General features: G+C 40.0%; 1 protein-coding gene across 2 annotated transcripts in view; it reads left to right on the forward strand.

Annotated features, from left to right (window-relative positions):
* CPQ (carboxypeptidase Q) overlaps positions 1-25,813 on the forward strand; it is a 463,292-nt gene that overhangs the window by 286,850 nt on the left and 150,629 nt on the right. For both annotated transcript variants that reach the window (XM_082858694.1, XM_082858693.1), the window contains one exon: positions 15,543-15,654. In XM_082858694.1, the coding sequence (XP_082714820.1) occupies positions 15,543-15,654 (112 nt within the window). The remainder of the gene's footprint in view (positions 1-15,542; positions 15,655-25,813) is intronic.

A 25,813-nucleotide genomic window follows, 5' to 3' on the forward strand; every position in this document is an offset into this window, starting at 1 on the left:
GGGACTGTGCTTTTCAGAATGACAACACTCATTTGAATAGGTAAGTCCTGGCCTGTCGTTTAGTTTTTTCTCATGGCTCAGAACTGGAGCCTGCAGAGTATTTTATAGACTGAGGCTTTCAGCTGATCTTGCAGACTGACTTCTGTAGAGAATGTTCAGACGATCAGAGAAGGTTCAATAATTGAGAAAGTTTCCACAATTAATAGGCAACCAAGCATCAAAAACAGTACTCTAAGCTGCATAGGCTTCTGGGATTTTAGAAACCATTAGGGGACAAGAAGAATCTTTTAGCTTATAAATCTAAATGGCCCAAAAAAAAAGGTTAAAAAAGTTCCTTTAAGTAGGAAGCATCTTAGCCTCCGTTTTCTATAATGAAAGAGTGATGCTACCTCTATGAGCTTGTCTAAGTTGAACCATGAAAGAGTCTGTAGAATATCAGAGTGCCACATGCCTCTGTTCTTTATTTTTTTATTTTTTTCGGTACGTGGGCCTCTCACTGTTGTGGCCTCTCCCGTTGCGGAGCACAGGCTCCGGACGCGCAGGCTCAGTGGCCATGGCTCACGGGCCCAGGCGCTCCGCGGCATGTGGGATCTTCCCGGACCGGGGCACGAACCCGTGTCCCCTGCATCGGCAGGCGGACTCTCAATCACTGCACCACCAGGGAAGCCCCTGTTCTTTTTTTTTTTAATCCTATACACCACGCCTAACAGAATCCTGGAATATAGTGGTGAGTGAATGGTTGTAAGAAAAACGAAGTTCCAGCTGGGCACTGTACCATAGTTGGATTCAACCATGGGAAAGATGGTCATTATTGAGATAGAAGTTGCCTAAACTGTCTCCCTCTCCTCCCCTGACAAAGTTCAAATACAATGTTGTAAGTCAACTTTTCTACTCCTCTCATCCTCTTAAGTGAGACAACTTCTCCTGTGGTTGCTTAGACCGAAGGAAAAGGCATGCAGGAGCATCGTCCTCTCACTTAAAAGAATGTCATCTCCAGTTGCAACCAGTCATGACTTCTGGATAAAACCCAGTTGCCTCCGTTTAATCAGAATGATTTCCTTCCACAGATACTCTTGTTGTGCCCCATCCACAAATCAATGTTTAATCAATTTCAGCCATTTCTTCCAAATACACCGCAACCACATTTGCTAAATCTACCAGAGGCTTGGTTTTTGTGAGTCACAGATAAATTAGGCCCTTCTTGTTTTTTCCTCTGATATCAGCGCAGTAATGTGCTCAGAGAATTCAACCAGGATTAGGCATGATCTTCCCTTTATGAAGCCAATCTGAGTGCCCTGCACAGTAGGGGGGGCCCTCTAGGAGTGGAAACAGCCCCTTTCAGGAGCAGCTTTGCGATGCGTGAGCATTTGGACAGATGGCCCATTTTCTTGTGAAAGAAGCATGTATCCCACAAGCTATCAACACCCAACAGCTTCAGTAAATAAGGTTTGATAATAAGAAACCAATTCAAGAGGAGCTCAGATGTTTGCTGTGCTGTCTCTGAACACCCTGTGTGTCAGGAGCCCAGCTGCATTCTGTAGACCACCTAGTCTGGTCGTGGTGAGGATGGTATTTGTTCAAACATGTCCCCTTTTGTCTGTTCTAGGCAAGAGCATGATACATTCGGCAACTGCCCTCTGAAAGCCAAGGCTCTGTCTCTGACAGGAATCGTGAAACAGGTTTCTTAAGAAGTGCCTGTCCACCTGTGTTTAGATTCTGAATCGTGGGAAGGTCCAGGAGATGCTCAGGGAAAAAAGTCTGTTGAGGTTATGGAGACTTTTCAAAGGACAATTTCCCCCTTTCAAGTGGTTTGAATAAAAGGAGAATTCTTGAAAACTGTTATAGAATATTGAACTAGATGGAACCTTGAAAGATTTTTATTTACTCCTTCTCTGTTAGCTTTCCTTCTAAGACCTAAGAATGTGTTCTATTTTAGAAATCCTCCAAGGAATGGAATTTTCCACAACCTTTCCCCTGTTAGCCATTTTTTTTAACTCCTACAAAAGCCTTCCATCAGAAAATTCTTGATCGTTTATATGACCCCTAATGCTCACTGCTGCAGCCAAAACCTGGTTTTCCTATGCCTTATATTCTGCTGCTCGTATCTGCCACAGAAGGGACCCGTCACAGCTGAAGTCCATTATGAGATCACTTCTTGACTTCTTCTCTAGGCTAAATAATGAGAGATTTTCCCTCCTCTTTTTGTAGGTCATATTTTTCAACTATTTAAGGAATTTTATTGTTGAAAATTTGATTGGGGATTTCCTATGTCTGAAAATGCATTAGGTCTTGAACTCTGTAGCCCTAATACTCCTCCCTGCTAGCTCTTTTTTTTTTTTTAAACATCTTTATTGGCGTATAATTGCTTTACAGTAGTGTGTTAGTTTCTGCTTTATGAAAAAGTGAATCGGCTATACATATACATATATCCCCATATCTCCTCCCTCTCGCGTCTCCCTCCCACCCTCCCTATCCCTTCCCTCTTAGAACTGCTCTTGCTGCATCCCATAGATTTTGGGTCATGTTTTCATTGTCATTTGTTTCTAGGTATATTTTGATTTCCTCTTTGATTTCTTCAGTGATCTCTTGGTTATTTAGTAGTGTATTGTTTACCTTCCATGTATTTGTATTTTTTATAGATTTTTTTTCCTGTAATTGATATCTAGTCTCATAGCACTGTGGTCAGAAAAGATACTTGATATGATTTCAAATTTCTTAAATTTACCAAGGCTTGATTTGTGACCCAAGATGTGATCTATCCTGGAGAATGTTCCATGAGCACTTGAGAAGAAAGTGTATTCTGTTGTTTTTGGATGGAATGTCCTGTAAATATCAATGAAGTCCATCTTGTTTAATGTGTCATTTAAAGCTTGTGTTTCCTAATTGATTTTCATTTTGGAAGCTCTGTCCATTGGTGAAAGTGGGGTGTTAAAGTCCCCTACTATGATTGTGTTAGTGTCGATTTCCCCTTTTATGGCTGTTAGCATTTGCCTTATGTATTGAGGTGCTCCTATGTTGGGTGCATAAATATTTACAGTTGTTATATCTTCTTGGGTTGATCCCTTGATCATTATGTCATGTCCTTCTTTGTCTCTTGTAATAGTGTTTAATTTAAGCTCTATTTTGTCTGATATGAGAATTGCTACTCCAGCTTTCTTTTGATTTCCATTTGCATGGAATATCTTTTTCCATCCCCTCACTTTCAGTCTGTACTTGTCCCTAGGTCCGAAGTGAGTCTCTTGTAGACAGCATATATACGGGTCTGTTTTTCTGTATCCATTCAGCCAGTCTGTGTCTTTTGGTTGGGGCATTTAATCCATTTACATTTAAGGTAATACCGATATATATGTTCCTATTACCATTTTCTTAATTGTTTTGGGTTTGGTTTTGTAGCTCTTTTCCTTGTCTTGTGTTTGCTGGCTAGAGAAGTTCCTTTAGCATTTGTTGTAAAGGTGGTGTGGTGGTGCTGAATTCTCTTAGCTTTTGCTTGTCTGTAAAGGTTTTAATTTCTCCATCGAATCTGGGTGAGATCCTTGATGGGTAGAGTCATCTTGGTTGTAGGTTTTCCCCTTTCATCACTTTAAATATGTCCTGCTACTCCCTTCTGGCTTGCAGAGTTTCTGCTGAAAGATCAGCTGTTAACCTTATGGGGATTCCCTTGTATGTTATTTGTTGTTTTTCCTTTGCTGCTTTTAATGTGTTTTCTTTGTTTTTAATTTTTGATAGTTTGATTAACCTGTGTCTTGGCATGTTTCTCCTTGGTTTTATCCTGTATGGGACTCTCTGTGCTTCCTGGACTTGATTAACTATTTCCTTTCCCATGTTAGGGAAGTTTTCAACTGTAATCTTTTCAAATATTTTCTCATTCCCTTTCTTTTTCTCTTCTTCTTCTGGGACCCCTATAATTTGAATGTTGGTGTGTTTAATGTTGTCCCAGAGGTCTCTGAGACTGTCCTCAATTCTTTTCATTCTTTTTTCTTTATTCTCCTCTGCAGTAGTTATTTCCACTGCTTTATCTTCCAGGTCACTCATCCATTTTTCTGCCTCAGTTTTCTATTATTGATTCCTTCTGGAGAATTTTTCATTTCATTTATTGTGGTGTTCATCATTGTTTGTTTGCTCTTTAATTCTTCTAGCTCCTTGTTAAACGTTTCTTTTATTTTCTCCATTCTATTTCCCAGGTTTGGATCATCTTTACTATCATTACTCTGAATTCTTTTTCAGGTAGACTGCCTATTTCCTCTTCATTTGTTTGATCTGGTGGGTTTTTACCTTGCTCCTTCATCTGCTGCGTGTTTCTCTGTCTTCTCATTTTGCTTAACTTACTGTGTTTTGGGGTCTCGTTTTTGCAGGTTGCAGGTTCATAGTTCCCGTTGTTTTTGGTGTCTACCCCCAGTGGGTAAGGTTGGTTCAGTGGGTTGTGTAGGCTTCCTGGTGGAGGGGACTGGTGCCTGTGTTCTGGAGGATGAGGCTGGATCTTGTCTTTCTGATGGGCAGGACCGTGTCCAGTGGTGTGTTTTGGGGTGTCTGTGACCTTATGATTTTGGCAGCCTCTTTGCTAATGAGTGGGGTTGTGTTCCTGTCTTGCTAATTGTTTGGCATAGAGTGTCCAGCCCTGTAGCTGCTGGTTGTTGAGTGGAGCTGGGTCTTAGCGTTGAGATGGAGATCTCTGGGAGAGCTTTTGCCATTTGATATTACGTGTAACTGGGAGGTCTCTGGTTGACCAGTATTCTGAACTCGGCTCTCACACCTCAGAGGCACAGGCCTGACACCCCACCGGCGCATCAAGAGTCTGTCAGCCATACGGCTCAGAATAAAAGGGAGAGAAAAAGAAAAAGAAAGAAAAGAAGGAAGAGAAAGAAAGGAAGGAAGGAAGGAGGGAGGGACGAAGGAAGGAAGGAAGGAAGGAAAGAAAGAGAGAGAAAAGAAAGAAAGAAAAGAAAGTTTTTGAAATAAAAAATATTTTTAAAATATAACATAATTAAAAAGTAATAAAAAAAAAAAGAAGGAAAGAAGAGAGCAACCAAACCAAAAAACAAATCCACCGATGATAACAAGCAGTAGAAACTATACTAAAAAAACAAACAAACAAAACGGACAGACAGAACCCTAGGACAATTGGTAAAAGCAAAGCTGTACAGACAAAATCACACAAATAAGCATACACATACACACTCACAAAAAGAGAAAAAGGAAAAAAATGTATATATATTGTTGCTCCGTCCACTGCCTCAATTTTGGGATGATTCGTTGTCTAATCAGGTATTCCATAGATGCAGGGTACATCAAGTTGATTGTGGAGATTTAATCCACTGCTCCCGAGGCTGCTGGGAGAGATTTCCCTTTCTCTTCTTTGTTTGCACAGCTCCTGGGGTTCAGCTTTGGATTTGGCCCCGCCTCTGCATGTAGGTCGCCTGAGGGCATCTGTTCTTCACTCAGACAGGACCGGGTTAAAGGAGAAGCTGATTAGCAGGCTCTGGCTCACTCAGGCCAAGGGGAGGGAGGGCTATAGAAGGCAGGATGAGCCTGCGGCAACAGAGGCTGGCATGACGTTGCACCAGCCTGAGGCACGCTGTGTGTTCTCCCGGGGAAGTTGTCTCTGGATCACGGGACCCTGGCAGTGGCGGGCTGCACAGGCTCCTGGGAAGGGAGGTGTGGATAGTGACCTGTGCTCGCACACAGGCTTCTTGGTGGCGGCAGCAGCAGCCTTAGCATCTCATGCCCATCTCTGGGGTCCACACTGATAGCCGCGCATCACACCCATCTCTGGAGCTCATTTAGGTGGTGCTCTGAATTCCCTCTCCTCGTGTACCCTGATACAATGGCCTTTTGCCTCTTCGGCAGGTCCAGACTTTTTCTCGGACTCCCTCCCGACTAGCTGTGGTGCACTAGCCCCCTTCAGGCTGTGTTCATGCAGCCAACCCCAGTCCTCTCCCTGGGATCTGACCTCGGAAGCCCGAGCCTCAGCTCCCAGCCCCGCCCACCCCGGCAGGTGAGCAGACAAGCCTCTCGGGCTGGTGAGTGCTATTCGGCTACAGTCCTCTGTGAGGGAATGTCTCCGCTTGACCCTCTGCACCCCTGCTCCTGTGCTCTCCTCCGCGGCTCTGAAGCTTCCCCCTCCGCCACCCACAGTCTCCGCCCGTGAAGGGGCTTCCTAGTGTATGGAAACTTTTCCTCCTTCACAGCTCCCTCCCAGTGGTACAGGTCCCATCCTTATTCTTTGGTCCGTTTTTTTCTTTTTTCTTTTGCCCTACCCACGTACGTGGGGAGTTTCTTGCCTTTTGGGAGGTCTGAGGTCTTCTGCCAGCGTTCAGTAGGTGTTCTGTACGAGTTCTTCTACATGTAAATGTATTTCTGATGTATTTGGGGGGAGCAAGGCGATCTCCACGTTTCTCTCTTCCTCCATCTTGAAGCTCTCTCCTGCTAGCTCTTAAAATAAACCAAATAAAATGAGACGAAAAGAATGAAGCAGCTGCAAACAAAACAAAACATCACAAAAGCAAAAAATAAAACCACCAGGTAGTTGTCTTTCTGGTTTATGATTGAGCAAGACATTTATAAGATCAAGCATGCTTCAAAGGAAGTGACCATCTCGTTTATTGAAGATTGATCAACAAGAACTTGGTCAGGTCTAGATAAATACGTATACAACTCACAATTTAAAATGCAGACGGTGAAAAGCTAGGCATGCTGAGAAGGTAAGGATGAGCCAATACTAGCCCTTTATTAGTAGAGTTGGCCCTCTGAGTCTGTGGGTTTCGCCTTCACAGAATCAACCAATTGCAGATTGAAAACATTTGGAAAAAAATTCCAGAAAGTTCCAAAAATCCACACTTGAATTTATTGCAAGCCAGCAACTATTTACATAGCATTTACATTGTACTAGGCATTATAAATAATCTAGAGATGATTTAAAATATATGAGAGTTTGTGCATAAGTTAAATGCATATACTACACCATTTTATGTAAGGAACTTGAACATCCATGGATTTTGGTATTTGCTGGGGGGCCCTGTAACCAAACACTCTGAATATATTGAGGGAAGGATGACTGTGTTATCTGCTACATATCTATAACTTCTAGTTAACATGGGCCTTTGGGGACCATTGAGCTGTTATATTGCAATAGCTTTCAGTATGCTGCTAGATACAACTATTTTAGATTTTACAATTATATTTTCTCTCTAGTTGGTTTTTAGGAAGGGATACAACCTTTTTCATGTTTTAGTAACAAAATTATGATTTTAACTAAATGTAGACATTTTCCATATTTTTCTTTGCTTTGCAACAGTTGAAGTAGTTTGAGATAAATCTGACCTTTAATGTTTGTTTGAACTCACTTAAAAAACTATCTTTGATAACTCTTGCTATTGTTTAGTATAGCATTCATTCAAAAGACTTTAGCATGTATGTACAATCTAAAGAAGAAGAATGAAAAGTTTACATGTGTTCTCACTCAGTTTCAGAGATAGAACGCTACCAGTGCCTTAGAAGCCCGCTGTGTGCCCCTCTGCGATGATTTCCCCCTCTCTGCCCTAACCCCATCTGAAATAAATGATATCCTAATTTTGGTTTACCATTACTTTGCTTTTTCTTCATGATTTTATCATCTCTGTATGCATTGCTAAAGATTATATTACTTAGCTCACTGAATTTTGAAATTTGTACTATGGAATCATACTCTTCTATTTCTTTTGTGATTTGCTCTTGCTTTTTCTTCCATATTTCTGTTTTTATATTCATTTATACATATTTATATATGTAGCTATAGGTAATTTTAACTACTTTATCATATTCCATTGTATGACTGTACCATAGTTCACCCATGTTACTGCTGATAGACATTTGGGTTGGTTGTAGTTTGAGGCCTTATGCTTGTTTCTCTATGACCATTTTGGTACACGTCTCCAAGAGCCCAACTGCCAGAATTCTTCTAAATTGCACCTAAAGTGAAATTGTTGGGCTGTGAGATGTAGTCATCCTAAAAGGATATGCCCCATTGTTTTCCTAAATGATTTTAACAATTTTCTGCTCCTGCCAGCAGTGGATGAGAATTCCTGTTGCTCAGCATCCTTGCCACAACTTCATATTGTCAGGTTTAACACTTTTTACCAATTAGATAGGTGCAAAGTGATATCGAGGATTTAATTTATGTTTCCCTGATCAATAATGAGTTTGGTCATTTCAAATGCTTGATGGCTGTTCATAAGTTCTTTTCTGTGAAATGCCTTTTACATGAATTCTGAGAAAAGTCTTTGTCTGATTGGTTAAATATCTGGGCTATATCTGGGTCTGGTTCTATTGAGTACTCTATTTCCTGATAAAAATTCTTTTTATTTCTTGCTTATTTTATAACTCACAATTTTTTAATTGGGAGCTGGATATCATCTATAAGAGAACAGTAGAGCCTGAGGTGAGCAGTGTACATGCTCAAAAATGAGAACACCTCTTCTGTCAAGCCATTAGTGTGAGGGTGGTACAGTCCATATGTTTAGAGTTGAGCTAGGTTTGGATTGTATCATTTCTATTCTCGCTTTTGGTGCTCACATACTTCAGGCTGCTGCTGCTAGTCTGTTTTTAGTGTAGGGGTTGGGTTGTCAGAGCAGTTTTCCCAGTGCCTTGCTTCACCCTCAGCTTTCAGCAGTCTCTGTATGCCTGCACCACAGAAGGGGTCTCTATATACCCTTGCCCTTCCCTTGGCTATGAACTGTTACTGCTCTGCTTGTTACTCACTGGAGGCTCCTGGCAGGGACAGGATGGTTTCTTGGTGCTTCTGCCCCTCAGTCTTAGCCAGGCTTTATGTGCCTGAGCTCAAGAGTGGGGCTTTCTCATTTGTTTATTTTTTGTTTTTATTTTCATTACTCTAGGAGGTGGATCAAAAAAGATGTTACTGCGATTTATGTCAAAGAATGTTCTGCCTGTATTTTCCTCTAAGAGTTTTATAGCGTCCAGCCTTACATTTAGGTCTTTGATCCATTTTTAGTTTATTTTTGTGTATGGTGTTAGAGATTGTTCTAGTTTAATTTTTCTACATGTAGCTGTCCAGTTTTCCCAGCACCACTTATTGAAGAGACTGTCTTTTCTCCATTGTATATTCTCGCCTCCTTTGTCATAGATTAGTTGACCATAGGTGCGTGAGTTTATTTCTGGGCTTTCTATCCTGTTCCACTGATCTATATTTCTGTTTTTATGCCAGTACCACACTGTTTTGATTACGGTACTTTGTAGTATAGTCTGAAGTCAGGGAGGCTGATTCCTCCAGCTCCGTTTTTCTTTCTCAGGATTGCTTTGACTATTCTTTAATGAAAATAAAAACAAAAACAAACAAATGGGACCTAATTAAACTTAAAAGCTTCTGCACAGCAAAGGAAACCATAAACAAAATGAAAAGACAGCCCACAGAATTGGAGAAAATATTTGCAAATGAAGCGACCGACAAGGGATTAATCTCCAAAATATACAAACAGCTCATGCAGCTCTATGTCAAAAATCAAACAACCGAATGAAAAAATGGGCAGAAGATCTAAATAGAAATGTCTCCAAAGAAGACATGGCCAAAAAGCACATAAAAAGATGCTCAACATCACTAATTATCAGAGAAATTAAAATCAAAACTACAATGAGGTATTACCTCACAAGGTCAGAATGATCATCATCAAAAAGTCTATAAACAATAAATGCTGGAGAGAGTGTGGAGAACAGGGACCCCTCCTACACTGTTGGTGGGAATGTAAATTGTTACAACCACTATGGAGAACAGTATGGAGGTTCCTTAAAAAACTAAAAATAGAACTACCATACGACCCAGCACTCCCAATCCTGGGCATATATCTGGAGAAAACCATAATATGAAAGAATACATGCACCCCAATGTTCATTGCAGCACTGTTTACGATAGCCAAGACGTGGAAGCAACCTAAATGTCCATTGACAAAGGAATGGATAAAGAAGACGTGGCACATATATACAATGGGATATTACTCAGCCATAAAAAAATGAATTAATACCATTTGCAGCAATATGGATGGACCTAGAGATTATCATACTAAATGAAGTAAGTCAGACAGAGAAAGACAAATATCATATGATATCGCTTGTATGTGGAATCTAAAAAAATGGTACCAATGAACTTATTTACAAAACAAAAATAGAGTCACAGATGTAGAAAACAAACTTATGGTTACCAGGAGGTGGGGGAGGGAGGGTAAACTGGGAGATTGGGATTTACATATACACGCTACTATATATAAAATAGAGAACTAGTAAGGACCTACAGTATAGCCCAGGGAACTCTGCACAATACTCTGTAATGGCCTATATGGGAAAAGAATCCAGAAAAGAGTGGATATATGTATATGTATAACTGATTCACTTTGCTGTACAGCAGAAACTAACACAACATTGTAAATCAACTAGACTCCTATAAAAATTGTTTTTTAATTAAAAATAAAAGAGTGGGGCTTTCTCAGCATTTCTGCTCCTCCCCCTGTGAAAGCCAAACTCTGCCATGAGTCATGGGGATGTGTACCTCGTCCCTTACCCAGGGGCAGCAGAACTCTCTACATCAGTGCAGAATTCTGGGCGTGGGCAAGTTTCCTGCCCTCCTGGAGACAGGTGTCAGTGTAGGGTGGGAGTGCAGTTTCTACCCTTTTTCCTGTAGCCGCCAGCCTTTGCCTAGTACTGCCTTGCAGGGCAGTTTTCTGCCTCTCCCCCAGGGGGAGATAGCCTCGGCTTCGTATGAGAGAAGCGTCCCGGAAGTAGGTGTATTTGCTGCCTGCTCCCGACAGCACCCAGTCATATGTATCCCTGCACCACGAGGTGGGCTCTCTTAGGGCTTCTGCCCTGCTCTTTATTTCCTGTGAGCCCATGATGGAAGTTTGTGGAAAAGATCTAGAAAATAGGTACCTAGAGCCCTTATGTGGGAGGTTCCCAGGGATTCTAAACTCTCATCTTAACACACACTCAACCCTTTAAGAATTTGTTAACATTTCAGTTGTCTTCATTCTTGCTTTTATGACTGTGGCCTCTCCCTCCTGTCGCTGCTAAAGGCAGCCAGTTCGTGTGTCCCACCTCTCCTTTGATGAGCACGTTATCCTCTGCAATTCACTTCCTCTGGCTGAATTACAATCTCAGATCTCTGATGGGCCTAAAAAAGTTATGATTTTCTAGATTATCCAGATTTCTCTTATTGTTAGGGTAGGGGCAGAATTCTCCTGTGGCTGTCTACACCTTGGGAGGAAGCTGACTGATTTTTCCTCTCCCTGCCACTACCCTCTCTATTCCCTTCCTCTGCCTTGTTTTTCTTCATAATACTTAAAACTATCATTACATTATATTTATTTATTGCCTGTCTCCCTCACCAGAATATAAATTCCATTAAGGCAGAATATTTGCTTGTTTTGTCCATTCCCGTATCTCTGGCACATAAGAGAAACTCAGTAGAAGCTGTTGAATAAATGCATGCATAAATGCCCAAGACCATGACATTTTCTCCAGGATCTTGTATTAGCTTGTTTTCATAAGAATGTACTTCTTCTGATGCTGTTGTCTTTCCCTTGTTCTGCGGTATTTTTCGTATGTCCCGTTCCGATTGTGTTCTTATCCATCTTTTAATCAAGCAAATCTGTTTGCCTTCAGTATCTCCATACGCCCCAATAACCACGAAGCGGGGGCTTGTCCTCGGGCTGCTCTCTGTCTACCTTTGCTTTAGTGTGTCTTTGCTCTCAGACCCACAGCTGGCCTGCAGGTGTTTCTGTGCTGCTGCCAGTCTGATTCTTCATCCTCGCAGGCTGTCATCCAGTGCATCTCTGCCCTACTGCAGAAGTTCCCCCCACCCCCAAGACCTGAGCCTTTGGTGGTCAGGGCTAATGTGTGCCTCACAAATAGCAAACTCTGTATTTCAGAGCATCGGTGTTCCCTTTCTGCCTTCCTATTTGTTTTGTTGTGGCTGCCCCTGGCTCTTGCTGTTGTGCGAATAATTTTTACTCTTTACTGCGTTTGGAAGAGATGGTGGTGAGATGGAAGCTGGAGGGCAGGGGATGGATCAGCGCTCTGCCTGCCTCAGGGAGCAGCGCATAAGGAGGGTAGATGAGGGGGCACCCCACTTCTCTGTTGGTTCTAGGCCATGTTATTGCTCTAAGGGCTGCACATCTGGCAGCAGAACCGGTGCATTCCCTTATCTTTTACAACGTGATCCTTTTTTATAAATCTGGAGTTTACTGTGTCTCTGAGTTGTCTGTTTTTGTTTTGTTTGCTTAAATCAGATCCAAATATGTTACAAGTAATGTTCATCTCTGCCTGACCCTTTGTTATGTTTTTCTGGGTTATCCTTTGTGAGGCTGCATTACAGCATGCTAGCCAGATACCCTGTTGAATGAGACCTCCTGCACTACTACTTTCGAGGTTTAGGTTGAAGCTTTTATGATTAGGAAAATTCAAGTTCGTTAAATATACTACTGAATAGGAAGTAGCTTCTTGTTGTCATCACCTAGTCTTTAAATCAGTTTACATTAAAATTACTACTATCCCATGGTAACCCCCAATATATTCTGGTTTTGTAAAAAAAAAACCAAAGTAAAACAAACTCTCTTCCATATCACTGTGCCAAAGACCTCATCCTATGGGATGTCATTTAGTTTCCTATCATCAAACCATTTCCATCTTTTCACTGTTAGTTTAAGTAATAATTCTGGATTAGAGAACAGAGATATTTCAGAAATATCATTGTAAGACAACCTCAGTTATTCTGAAGGAAGTCTGAAGGTTAAAACAATAGCTGCCTTGATTTAATTACTCATGTGTTATCTGAGAAAAAGTTGATTAAAACAGATTTTGACACTTTTTATCCATTGGAACTTTAACTTCATTGGGAAGATGGTCCTGAGGGTGGTGACAGTGTTGACTAATTGGCTTGTTCATCCCACATGGGATTACACCACTTTTTGAATCAGAATTTCCTGCTATTGCAACACATTTTTTTCTTTTGTTTTTTTTTTCCTTAGAAACAATCCATTTGGGTTCATTACATGGCCATTTGTTAGTCTGGGGCATTGTACTTGTTTATGACTACAATGAAGTAGTAAGCTGGGCCTGCCTGTATATACAGAGTCAGTGGGAGATCCTGCAGCTGCTCAGGGAACGAGGCAGTGCAAGGGGTCACCCTGATATTTTAAACCCAAAATCCCACTTTCCCGAAGTCTTGGGGCATTTTCCTGTTAATCATCAAGAAGATTTGTTCAACTTCGGTTTATTTATTTACTGTATGCTGTATGTAGAATCAATCTGTTGAGCTTGGTTTTTTTAAGCTTTTTTATTGAAGTGTAATATTCTCGGAGAACATGCACAAATCCTAAGTGTATAACAAGATGAACTTTTACCAACTGAGTGCACCTGTGTAACCAGTACCCAGAAAAAAGAACGTGACCAGCACCTGGTCAGGAAACAGAACATGACCAGCACCCAGCAGCTCGACTCGTGTCCTCGTCCTGTCACTACCCCTCCTTACCATGGGTAACCACTCTCCTGTTTTGCTTGTTTTTCTATCTTACATAAATGGGATTATACACGATGTATTATTTCTTTCATTTTTCATTATGTTTATGAGATTCGTGTATTTATTGTGTATTGATTGTTCATTCACACTGCCGCGCAGCGTTCCATTGGTCAATACAACACACTATTCATTCTGCTGTTGACAGGCATTTGAGTAGTTTTCTTTGCGGGGGAGATGGGAGTTATTATGAATACTCTCTGAACGTTCTAGTGCATCCCTTCTGGTGAAAGCATTCATATGCATCCCTTCCTGTTGGAGTGTACCTGGGAGTGGAATTGCTGGGTCCTAGGGTGTGTGTATGTTCAGATTTAGTAGATAAGCCAGTTCTCCAGAGTGGTTGTAAGTATTTATACTCACACTTGATGTATGAGAGTTCCAGTTGCTCCACCTCCTCACCAATACTTCCTGTCTTTTTCATTTTAGCTATTCCAGTGGATATGTACTGAATGTGGTTTAATTTATATTTCCTTGATGATAATGAACCTGAGCAACTTTTAATATGATTATTAGTAATTTGTATTGATATATCCTTTTTTTGTGAATTGTCTGTTCAAGTTTTTTGCCCATTTTTCTATCATTTGACTCTCTTTTTGTTAGTGTTTCATAGAAGTTCTTTATATAATCTGGATATGGGACCTCTGTTGAAATATGTATGGTAAATATTTTCTCCTCTGTGGATTGCCTTTTCATTCCTGTAATGGAGTCTTTTGATGAACAAATATTCCTAATACTTTTAAAGTCCAATTTATTATTTTTTCTTCTATGGTTTGCACTTTTTTGTCCAGTTTAAGAAATCTTTGCCTACTCTAAGTTGACAAAGCTGTTCTATGCTTTCCTCTAATATCTTTGTTTAAATTTGTAATTCATCTGACTTGACATTCATATACTACATGATCTAGAGATCAAGACACATACTTGCCATGTGGATATCCTATTAACCCAGCGTCATTTTACTTGGTTTTTAACTTGTTTAAAATGTGTCCATACATGGGGAGGGGAAAAGGGTAAGCTGAGACGAAGTGAGAGAGTGGCATTGACATATATACACTACCAAATGTCAAATAGATGGCTAGTGGGAAGCAGCTGCATAGCACAGGGAGACCAGCTCGGTGCTTTGTGACCACCTAGACGGGTGGGATAGGGAGGGTGGGAGGGAGACGCAAGAGGGAGGGGATATGGGGCTATATGTATACGTACAGCTGATTCACTTTGTTATACAGCAGCAACTAACACAACAATGTAAAGCAATTATACTCCAATAAAGATGTTAAAAAAATAAAAATTAAAACAAAACAAAACAAAAAATAAATAAATAAAATAAAATATGTCCATAAAATTTAGTTTCACTGAAATATTTTTTATATTTTCCTGGACAGAATTACTAATGATTCTTGAAAAAAATTTAAACCTATGGTGATGTAAAATTTATAATATAATCAACAGATTTATTTAACACATAAATTGAGATATTTCTTAAAGGTTCTTCTGTTTAATTAGACTCTAGTTTGTAACCCCAGCATACTTATTGATTCAACACCAGAGTGATTCATAATGCACAAAGCACAATAATTAAAAATAAATAAATTATTCTCACTTTTTCATTCGAATTCAATTCAACACATGTTTATTATTTGTCTGCTAGAATTTGGGACAGTTGAGAATATGGTTGAAGTTTTGAGCTCCATTTTTATGTCATTTAGGTTTTAAGCCATATAATAAAGTTGTCAAACATCTGTCAGTAATAAACCATTTTTCTTTAGTATTCAAAATTATATTAATAAAGAGAAGTACAAGGTGAGAAGTTTTATTACTATTAAGATGACCTTACACCGCTATACCAAGTTTTCCACTAGTAATGACACACATCTTTTAAAAAGTAAAAATAGAAAATAGAAAAGTTTCATTTATATATTTGGAATGCCTATGACTGCTTCTTCTTTGATGTCATTTCTGCTCAGTTTTATTTTTTTTTCTCTTTTTATTATTCTAGGTTGTACTGGTCAGCGGACATCTGGACAGCTGGGATGTTGGGCAGGGTGCGATGGATGATGGTGGAGGAGCCTTTATATCATGGGAAGCGCTCTCGCTTATTAAAGATCTCGGTAAGTATTTAGTAAGTCGTTAACCAACGTGTGAGAGTGTCAGTGGTGACATGTTTAACTCAATACACAGAATGCTCAACAGATTGGTTATTATGCCATGTTTAAAGATCCTCCTGAGGTCTGTATGTTTTTTGTCAGTTGATTCCCAGAAAAAAAACTAATTTGTCCCCTTAAAGAAAGAAATTTTTATTCAAGTGTCCACCAGACAGCCAAAGGATCAAATATGATCAGCCACGGGGGAAAATGAACAAGCAAATAAAACTGTAGCAAATGCAACCACATCAGCTAGAGATTGTGTAAGGAAACCATAACCGAGTGGAAAGAAAAATCAGCAGCTCCCCCACTTCCTTTTTCCTTGTTTGTCTTTAAAGACATCATCAGGCTGTTAGGATAGCTTTATTGCAGTCGTCTTTCCATGATAGAAGTCAAGGAGCCGAAGTAGGCCTGAAGGAATGGTGCTTTTGGCCACAATAAGGAATCTAGGATGAAAAACTGGACCTTCCAGGTTAACCTAGACATGGGACAGGCATCAAAAGGAAAGACTAACTGTGAAAACAGTTTATTTTGATGACCCTATTTACAAACAAAAAACATACATTTCCTCTTTGTGTGCTGGTCAAAAGGTGGATTTTGAGCGAGGTTAGAAATAATGAAACAGTCTGAAATGAGACTTCCGTGTCTGAATCAAACCAGTGGTGGTTTTGAAAATGCCTCATCAGCAGAACGTTTTATATTGTAACTGTGGAGTAACCTTGGTTTCAGATGTAGTGAAGATCAGAACATGCCTTTTGGTGAAGGTGTTCCATTGCTTACTTAAGTACACATGTGTTTAAATTCATGCATTTCCTCTGGCTTTTAATGAACCCTTCTAATCCTAAATCAGCCCATTAAATAATTGTTCATCTTAACTAGACTACTGACATTGTCTTGGTCGAGGCAAATATTTAGTGTATCATTTTGCTTTATGTCTTACTTGTGTTTTAAAAATGGAGAAATGGGAAGGTGATTGTGCATGTGTTTAACTTCTGAAGAGGCCGGTGTCTCTCAACCTTGGCATTATTGACACTTGGGGCTGGCTAATTCTTTGTTGTGAGGTGGGTCCCGTACATTGTAGAATGTTTAGCTGCATCCCTGGCCTCTACCTACTAGATGCCAGTAACACCTTTCTCCCCCAGCCCCTAAGCTGTGACAACCAAAAATGTCTCCAGACATTGCCAAATGTCTCTGGCAGGTTGTGGGCGGAAAGGGTGGCACGTAAAATTGACCCACTAAAAGAAGCTATTAAAAATTTTCTAGGAGACCTGAACACAGGGTCGTTTTTTAAAAAATGAAACAAACTAATTGGAAAACTTACATTGTATATACTTATACTTTTAGCATCATTACCATACTGAGCAGCTACTATGTGAAAGCATTTTGTAAAAGTTGGGCATACAGAGAGGTTTAAAGTATGTCCTCTGTTCTTAAGACCCTTGGAACATAGTTGAAGACATACATATGCACCTACACACATAGTTATCAATAAAGATATAATGTCAAGTCTGCTTTTAGAATTGGGTAAGGTTTGAGAGAGATGAATTGCCCAGCAAATGAAATCGAAAAACACTCATTCCTTCAGAGGAGATCTGGGAGACTCCATATGTGAAAGCTCTCCTCCTCTAACCTTAAAAAAATGTTCCCTTGGCTATCTGTTCTCTCTGTCCTTAACTTCATTCCAGAATGAAGTGGGTTCTAGAGACGAGGCAGGCAAATATCCAACAGTTTCCTCTTTACCGGGCACAGATATTTATTTTAGAAGTTAATTTTATGCCCAGGTGTTCCAACCAGCTTGACAGGAGGCAGAGTGGAGTGTAAAAAGAGACCTGGACCCACCTCAATTAGATTTTTAGGTCCCTCTGTGCCACAAACTACTTTTTTGGCCTCGGGCAGGTCATCTGAACTCTCTGGACTTCGTTTTCTTCACCTCTGTTCAACTGTTAGCTTCCAGAGTATTTTTATCTGCTCTAGATTGGCATAAAAATTGTGTCTCCTCTACGCTTTGAATCTTACTTCTTTAGTACTCAGCATGGGACCCTAAATCACTGTTAATTGAGTTGAATTCAATTGCATGAATAAATGTCAAACACCATGCAAAGGTGAATTGAGTATCTTTCTCCAGCTCTGAAAGTATACTGACTTCAGTTGCCTTTGATAGCTAGTAATCAGTCTCGTGCAATTCAGGACTTAACTCTCCTATAGATTTCTGAACACCTATGTAAACACATGAATTCAACTCTAAAATAAAGACTAATATTTCTTTTGAGTAGGTGTTAAGAGGCAGCATGGCATACTGTTAAAAAAAACACTCTGGAGCCAGAGTGCGTGGGTCTATCTCATAAGGTAGCTCTGAAAATTAAATAATCTATTCACATAATATACTTAAAACAGTGCCTAACCCAACCCAGATACACAATAAATTTTAACTTTTATTATTTAATAAGCATGATCTGACAGTACCATATTTTTTTAAACCCCACACCGGCTTTGCCTCCTAACTTAATATGTTAATTGTACTGATGTAACTCTAGGGCCAGCTGCTATTGTATCCCTAAATATCCTTTCCCTTTACTGTTTAAGTCACCATCTCTTGTATGATGGAAATCCACTGACCCCTTCACCATTTTCCACTTTCATACTAAATTTTCAAGAGTCTAAATTTCTCCTGGCCACTTCCTGCTTAAGTTGAAGGCCTAGAATCCGTGCTATACCTCATATCCTATGATTGCACCCACGGAGTCTTACTCTTTAATTTTAAAATTAAAATTAGATTGTGGATTTCTGTTTGTAGATTGTGTATGTCTTTTAATATGAAGAACTATGTCTAACGTGTCACATATGCCTTCTAGATGAAAATTAACGATATACTTGAATAAGAAATAGCACTTTGGGCTAGAGGCCAAGAAATGGGTTCATAATTATATTACTTAATTACATTGACCCCGAACTGTTTAGTTGGTAAAATATGAAAGCTCTATGGGCAATCTCTTTTCCAAGAAAAGTGAGATTCCTTCTGGCTGCTACTCCTTGGACAATATGTCATGCAGAATGCATGTCAAAGTCCCTCAGCGGGGCTTGTTAATTTGAAGTGTTGGTCCAGTGGAACTTTCTGATATTTAGAAATATTGTTCGAAGATTCATCCTTCATGTCTCTTCTCCTTTATTCGCTTCTTTCACTACTTTTATAGATTCACTCTTTTGCCCAAGCCATCAGCTAAAACCATATTCAGTTAATCTAACAGAAGAGATATTTGTGCTTTGCAAATATAACCAGTCATTCCTGAGTAACTGTCAACAGAAGGCTATTTGCTGTGAAATGCCATTGAATACTTTTTTGTGTTTGTGGTTTACTGGACTTGAAAGTGTTTATTTGAAATGTCATTTCCTGGAATGTTCTGGTGTCAGTGGACAAAGCCAATGGCCAAAGATCTTATGCTTCAAAATGTTCATTTGGCACTTGAATAATAAACCACCATCCATCCCCAAATTCTTCCAACTTTACCATTTTCCATGAAGTTAGAATTTTAAGTTTTCAGGCCTAAACAAACGGGAAAAGTAATTAACAGTACTACCTGGTTGTTGAAATGTTGGATATGTGTGAAACATTTTTTTAGAGAAATTTAAACGTGAGCATCTTGACTGTGATTTTTATACAGCTTTAAGTCTGTGTGTTAGAAAAATATTTTATTTATATATTTCTTCACTCATTCACTCAACAAATATTTACTGTGTACTGATTGCATGTCAGTTGCCAGATACCTTGTAACAAAGAGGAATGAGACTGGTCCTTGAAGTCTTAGAAGTAGGAGAGACATTTAATTCAAAACTTGCAATGAAATTGTTGTAAGCTCTTTAATTGAAATATGTGCACATTACTCCGGGTAATTGAAATATGTGCAAATTACTTCGGGCACCTGGTAAAGGGAGAGACCAGCATGGCTTGGCTGGGTCAGGGCGCCTTCACAAAAGTGATATTTGAGGTTTCTTTTATAAAGATAAATAGAATTTCCTGAAGCAAAAGGGGCACAATGAAGAATTCCCAGCAGATTATAGAGCTTCCAGTCCTGTGTATCATTAAAAATGAGGAGAAAACTGTTGACAGTAACAGTCATGGGATTGGGGGGGAAGAGAGGGTTTGCGGAATTGCAGGAGATACTCTTTTTACCTGATATATAATATTAGATTTTTGTGTAGTAAGCATGTGTTACTTTAGTAATTAAGAAAAAACTCTCAAAAGCCAAAAAAAAAAAAAAAAAAAATTCTTCGTCTTGCCATCACCATAAACACTCTGTTAACAGGAACTACAGAGCCAGAGGTAGGAAGTAGGAAGAGTCATGCAGGAGTCACCAATGCCCAGAAGTACACCAGGCAACACAACCAAATGCGTGCTAAGGCTTTGGTGTAGTTAGAGCTTTATGTAGCCATTTCTAATGCACTGGGTTCCCTGTCAGAGGTGGGGATCCATCCAGGAAGAGGGTTTTCTTCTCCCAGGCCCTGGTCAAGCCTCCCTTGGAAATGTCTCAGGAAGTCCAATCCAGAATAACTGAGTGAGGGAAATGAAAAACTTCTAAGAAATAGAAACCTAACGGATAGAGCTAGAGATAGAGCATGAAGCCAACTTGGGACTAGCCCAGATCTAGAAAGGAGGTTCCATTAGAAAGGACCTCCTCTTATGGTCAAATAAGTTTGGGAAACGCTCTCTTGGTAATTTTTTTTTTAACATCTTTATTGGAGTATAATTGCTTTACAATGGTGTGTTAGTTTCTGCTTTATAGCAAAGTGAATCAGTTATACATATACATATGTTCCCATATCTCTTCCCTCTTGCATCTCCCTCCCTCCCACCGTCTCTATCCCACCCCTCTAGGTGGTCACAAACCACCTAGCTGATCTCCCTGTGCTATGCGGCTGCTTCCCACTAGCTATCTATTTTACGTTTGGTAGTGTACATAAGTCCATGCCACTCTCTCACTTTGTCCCAGCTTCCCCTTCCCCCTCCCCATATCCTCAAGTCCATGCTCTAGTAGGTCTGTGTCTTTATTCCCATCTTACCCCTAGGTACTTCATGACCTTTTTTTTTTTTTTCTTAGATTCCATATATATGTGTCAGCATACGGTATTTGTTTTTCTCTTTCTGACTTAACTTCACTCTGTATGACAGACTCTAGGTCCATCCACCTCACTACAAATAACTCAATTTCGTTTCTTTTTATGGCTGAGTAATATTCCACTGTATATATGTGCCACATCCTCTTTATCCATTCATCTGTCGATGGACACTTAGGTTGCTTCCATGTCCTGGTAATTTCTTTATTCATCAAAAAACATTTGTTGGGAAAGTGATTCCATGACTCAAGTGTGCTTTGGGAAACATTGCTCTGGGGCATTACTGGTGTTGGCAGAATTGAGGAGGAATCCAAGAATGCTTGCTGAGGTATACTTCCTGGAACTGAGTACAAATGGCCTTGGATTTATTTTCATTCTAGATTTTCTAGGCTGTCTTTGGGCTCTTGCGACTGCCAGAATATTGACAAGATAGAGCCATGTAATGGTTCCTTAACTGGCATGGTGGAGATTATTCTTATATTATAAGAGTATTCCTGAAGAGCATCTGTACCCACCCAAGTGCAAACTTTAGCCAACAAGTAACTTCATTTCTGCACTATCTGAGCCCGTTTTATTAAGATAAATGTAGTGTTATTGGAAATGTTTAACCTATACTAAAGCCTCTCTCTGCCAGGTTTTTCTGTGGCCCCCAATGCACTAGAATTTGGTAGGATTTATTTTTTCTAGAAGGACTTTAGATCTTAAAACATTCCACAAACTCTTCCCTGCTCCCTTTTTGGATGCACTTCCTCCACAATTATTTGGTGAACACAAGAAGGGAGTCTTACATCCCCAGGAAAGGTTTCCTATTAAAATCACCTCAGTACCTTTAGGAAATCATATGTCTGCTTCTGGAACTGTCCAAGAAATTAACTTGTTTCAAGTCTTAGAAAAAAATGTTTTCTCCAACATTAAATTTTATTAATTTGAATTTTAATTTGTAGATGGTTGTTTGCCTTTTTTTTCTGAACAAAGTTTGGTCTTGACTCTTTATAATTATATTTAGTGATGCAAATACCTAGAGCAATGGAAGAATTAGAAACTAAGAATTTGCTTGCTGTTTCTCTTTTTTTCTAACTCCTAAAAGTAGGTTTATAGTCAGGGGGCATTTTTAGCTCCTTCTCATGGTCTTTAGAGGATGATCTTCTCATTTTTTATTTAAATATGTTATTTCCTCTAGTGGCAAGGTATGTAGTGTCTGGCCTTACCTTAAGACCTGTGGCAGATACATATTTTTTCAGCTGGGAATTGCTGAGACCTTTTCTTGAGGTTTGAACACATTGTAAGTCTCACTAAAACACTTTGCATCTTTATATCTCATTCAGCTAACATAGACATTTCCCGTGGTGTGTGTAAAAAGACAAACTGTGTGTAGATTGTTCTTCCAAATATGTCATGAGATAAAGTAAGGCTTGTTACAAATGAATCACTTAGAATGTGTTCTACCTTTTAGTTTGGACGTGGTAGGGGAGATTCTGTAGTCCTTTCAAAGCCTTAAACTACATGAATATTGCTGTTATTATTTTATCATGTAGTTAAAATATACCATTTCTGTGTCAAAGGAGACAAGACCCAGGCCCAGTGGCATTCAGCCTTGCGATTCATTCCTTCCTGTCTGACAGAATCTGGAGAGGTGACGGATGAATGTTGCCAGAGGAAGGGTCTCAGGGACCCCTCTGTCCATAGCGTGCTCAGCTTCCTCCCCGACATCTGCTTTGATTTGGCCCGTATGCCTTAGAAAGTTAAGAAATGTGGTGTTGGTAAAGGAAAAGGAAGCCTTAGAAGTTGCTACTACTGGGCTTCCCTGGTGGCGCAGTGGTTGAGAGTCCGCCTGCCGATGCAGGGGACGCGGGCTCGTGTCCCGGTCCGTGAGGATCCCACGTGCCGCGGAGCGGCTGGGCCCGTGAGCCATGGCCGCTGAGCCTGCGCGTCCGGAGCCTGTGCTCCGCAACGGGAGAGGCCACAGCAGTGAGAGGCCCGCGTACGGCAAAAAAAAAAAAAAAAAAAAAAAAAAAAAAGTTGCTACTAATTATCCTGGAGAAGAATGGCTATGTAAAGACTTAATAATGGTATCCATAGTGCCCCAGCGGACTTCTTTCCACTCAAGAATGGGATCCATATAAGTCCAGAGCAGGGCTGCCTCGAAAATGTAGGCTACCTCATGAGAACTGTATCATCACAGTACTGTGCAGCTTGGCTCACAAGATCTCCTATTTCAATAATAAATATTGAACGCCTGCTTCATGTCCGGCTAGTAAAATGGGTAACACGCAGATCTTTCCATCAAAGAGCTCACAGTCAGGCATCAGTAGCTTCACATGGGTGGGAAGCAGGAGAAGAAAGGACACGATTAGAGCTCATGAAGGCACATAATTTGAGGAGTGGAGGATGTTTTCGTAAATCTAGAGCCATAGGTGAATGAGGAGTGGTGAGAATTTAGCAGATGAGGGTCAGTTTGTAAAGGGCATTGGACACGAAGCTGAACTTCAGAGCTGGTGCTATAGGCAGTAGGAGCCGTTGAAGATTTTAAGCATGAGATTGACTTCTTCTAAAGATACTGGCTGGGCTATCCGTTTAACTTGTAAGGAAGTGGGATGAATAGAATGGAGACACAGGAAAGTGGAGTGGGGAGATTCCAGCTGTACAGAGCCTGAAGAACCACAGTTTTGGAGTTACTAAGCAAATTTTATTTGCCATGTGGCTGACAAGCCAGCTAAATATACCAAAGAGGAAGTGACGGGGTTTCCAAGGATGCTGTGTCCTTCGCCTACACACTTCGCTGCATCATGCTAATGCTGCCTTTTGCAAGAGCTGTGGTCTGCTCAGCTTAGAATAAATTCTGTTCCAGTAAATGTGCCGAAAAACAAAGGTCTGCAAACAAAAAAACAAGAAAATATATTGTGAACATCTGACTGGAACTTTATGGTTAACTGGATGTTTTAAATGGTCCTGGGAGATAAGGATTTAGTTTAGTTCATTTTTAGGCACCACCAGCCCTGTGAACATCCCCAAAAGCAAGCTCTAGAAATGGAGAGTTTCTACTGGATGTGTGACGGAAATGATAAGCTAAATAAAGTATTAAATGAAGTTGACTATTGTCACATTACTTATTGGTAATCCTGCTAATGCCATCCTCATATTGGAGAAATCATCAGTGATGAACTCAGCCCATGTTCTTGCTTGACACCAGCATCTCCAGTACCATGTGACTCAGATCTCATGGACTTTTTAACCAATGAACTCCTACTTCCTTAACCCCTAAATAACCCCTAAATAACTCAAAACCAGTAGGCAAACGAGAGGTAGCATGGATAGCAGAATAGCATACACTCCATGTTAGAGAATCTTGGGTTCAGATCCTTCTATGCTACTTAGTATTATGTTGTACAAACTATTTAACCTTTTAAATCTCAGTTTCCTCTTCCTTACAATGGCAACAATTTATCTTGAATTGTTATAGGATGATTTGAAATAATTTAAGCAGTGTCTGGTCCCCACTAGATCATCAGTAATAATAACTCTTATTATTAGGTGTTAATTGCCAAAACAACAAAGGTGAATATTCCAGCAGGGGGTATAATCTCAGGATCGACCTTGTCTCTCAAGGCTTGATGTCTGTATCTCTTTGCACAGTTGGGCTTGGTCAAGGCCATCCCTAAAGCAGAGAAGCCTTCATAATAAAAGAACGGTAGCTGGTTCTGATGAGCCAGACTCAAGAACCATCACCCCCGTATAGCCACCATTCAAGAGTATATATAGGGACTTCCCTGGTGGCGCATTGGTTAAGAATCCGCCTGCCAATGCAGGGGACACGGGTCCCATCCCTGGTCCGGGAAGATCCCACATGCCATGGAGCAACAAAGCCTGTGAGCCACAACTACTGAGCTCACGTGCCACAACTACTGAAGCCCACGCGCCTAGAGCCCGTGCTCCACAACAAGAGAAGCCACCGCAATGAGAAGCCCGTGCACCGCAACGAAGAGTAGCCCCCGCCCGCCACAACTAAATAAGGCCCGCATGCAGCAACAAAGACCCAACGCAGCCAAAAATAAGTAAATAAATAAATTTATATATTAAAAAAAGAGTATATATAAGGCTGATTCTCTCCTCATTGCTGTAGAGAAGGGCAGTTAATAGATGCTTCAAAAATGTGATGTGGAATTAAAGTAACACTCACAAGATATGGGGATGGAGAGATCTTCATCTTTTTCGTCCCCTTTTCTCTCTCTGCCAGTGTCCTTAACCTAGTAATGCTGTATTTACAAAGACTTATAATATCCCTAAAGAAAAAAATAGTAAAAACAGGAAATAGCTGTTGAGGGCAACATAATTTACTACAAAGTAAATTGTTTGAAATATAGAAAAAAAAATCAAGGCAGAGAAAACAAAGAATCAAATCTAGTACTTACTCTTAACATTTTACCCTGGTAACTGAGCTCTCAAGAAGTCTTTCTATTTTTTAATATAGTCCAAACCCCACAATTTCCAGGCATTCTCAGAGGATCCCCATGCATAGAAAACTGAGCACAGTGGCCACTGATGCTTGCATTATTGTTCTTTCTCTGTAATAATGGCATTTTTTAAAAGAAATACATTTAAAATATAATTGAAAGTATTCCGAGTTATTGCCTTGGTTAATGTGTATAGGAAAATATGTCAGGAAGTGTTTCAAAGGCTATATTTCTGTTCACGTCACCATAGACCATCTATCCACTTAGCCATCCCATAGTCACTTGTTTCAAGCAGCACATTAGAACAAGGGAAGATGTTATGAAGTGCTTCCTACTGGAATTACTTTTTTGTGAAAGATATAAGTGTGAGTTCATCTTTTATAGTTGAATAATTTTAGATGAAATCATTTGAATGTCATTTTTAGCCACAAATGAGGAATTAGAGGAATTTTCAAATTATTACCTTTCTGGAACTTTACGTTGTTACAAAAAACAGTGATTAAACTTATAAAGTAGGGATTTTTTTTTTTTTTTTTTTTTTTTTTGCGGTACGCGGGCCTCTCACT

The sequence above is a fragment of the Leucopleurus acutus genome (assembly GCF_964270905.1).
Source record: "Leucopleurus acutus genome assembly, chromosome: 17".
Taxonomy (NCBI): Eukaryota; Metazoa; Chordata; class Mammalia; order Artiodactyla; family Delphinidae; genus Leucopleurus; species Leucopleurus acutus.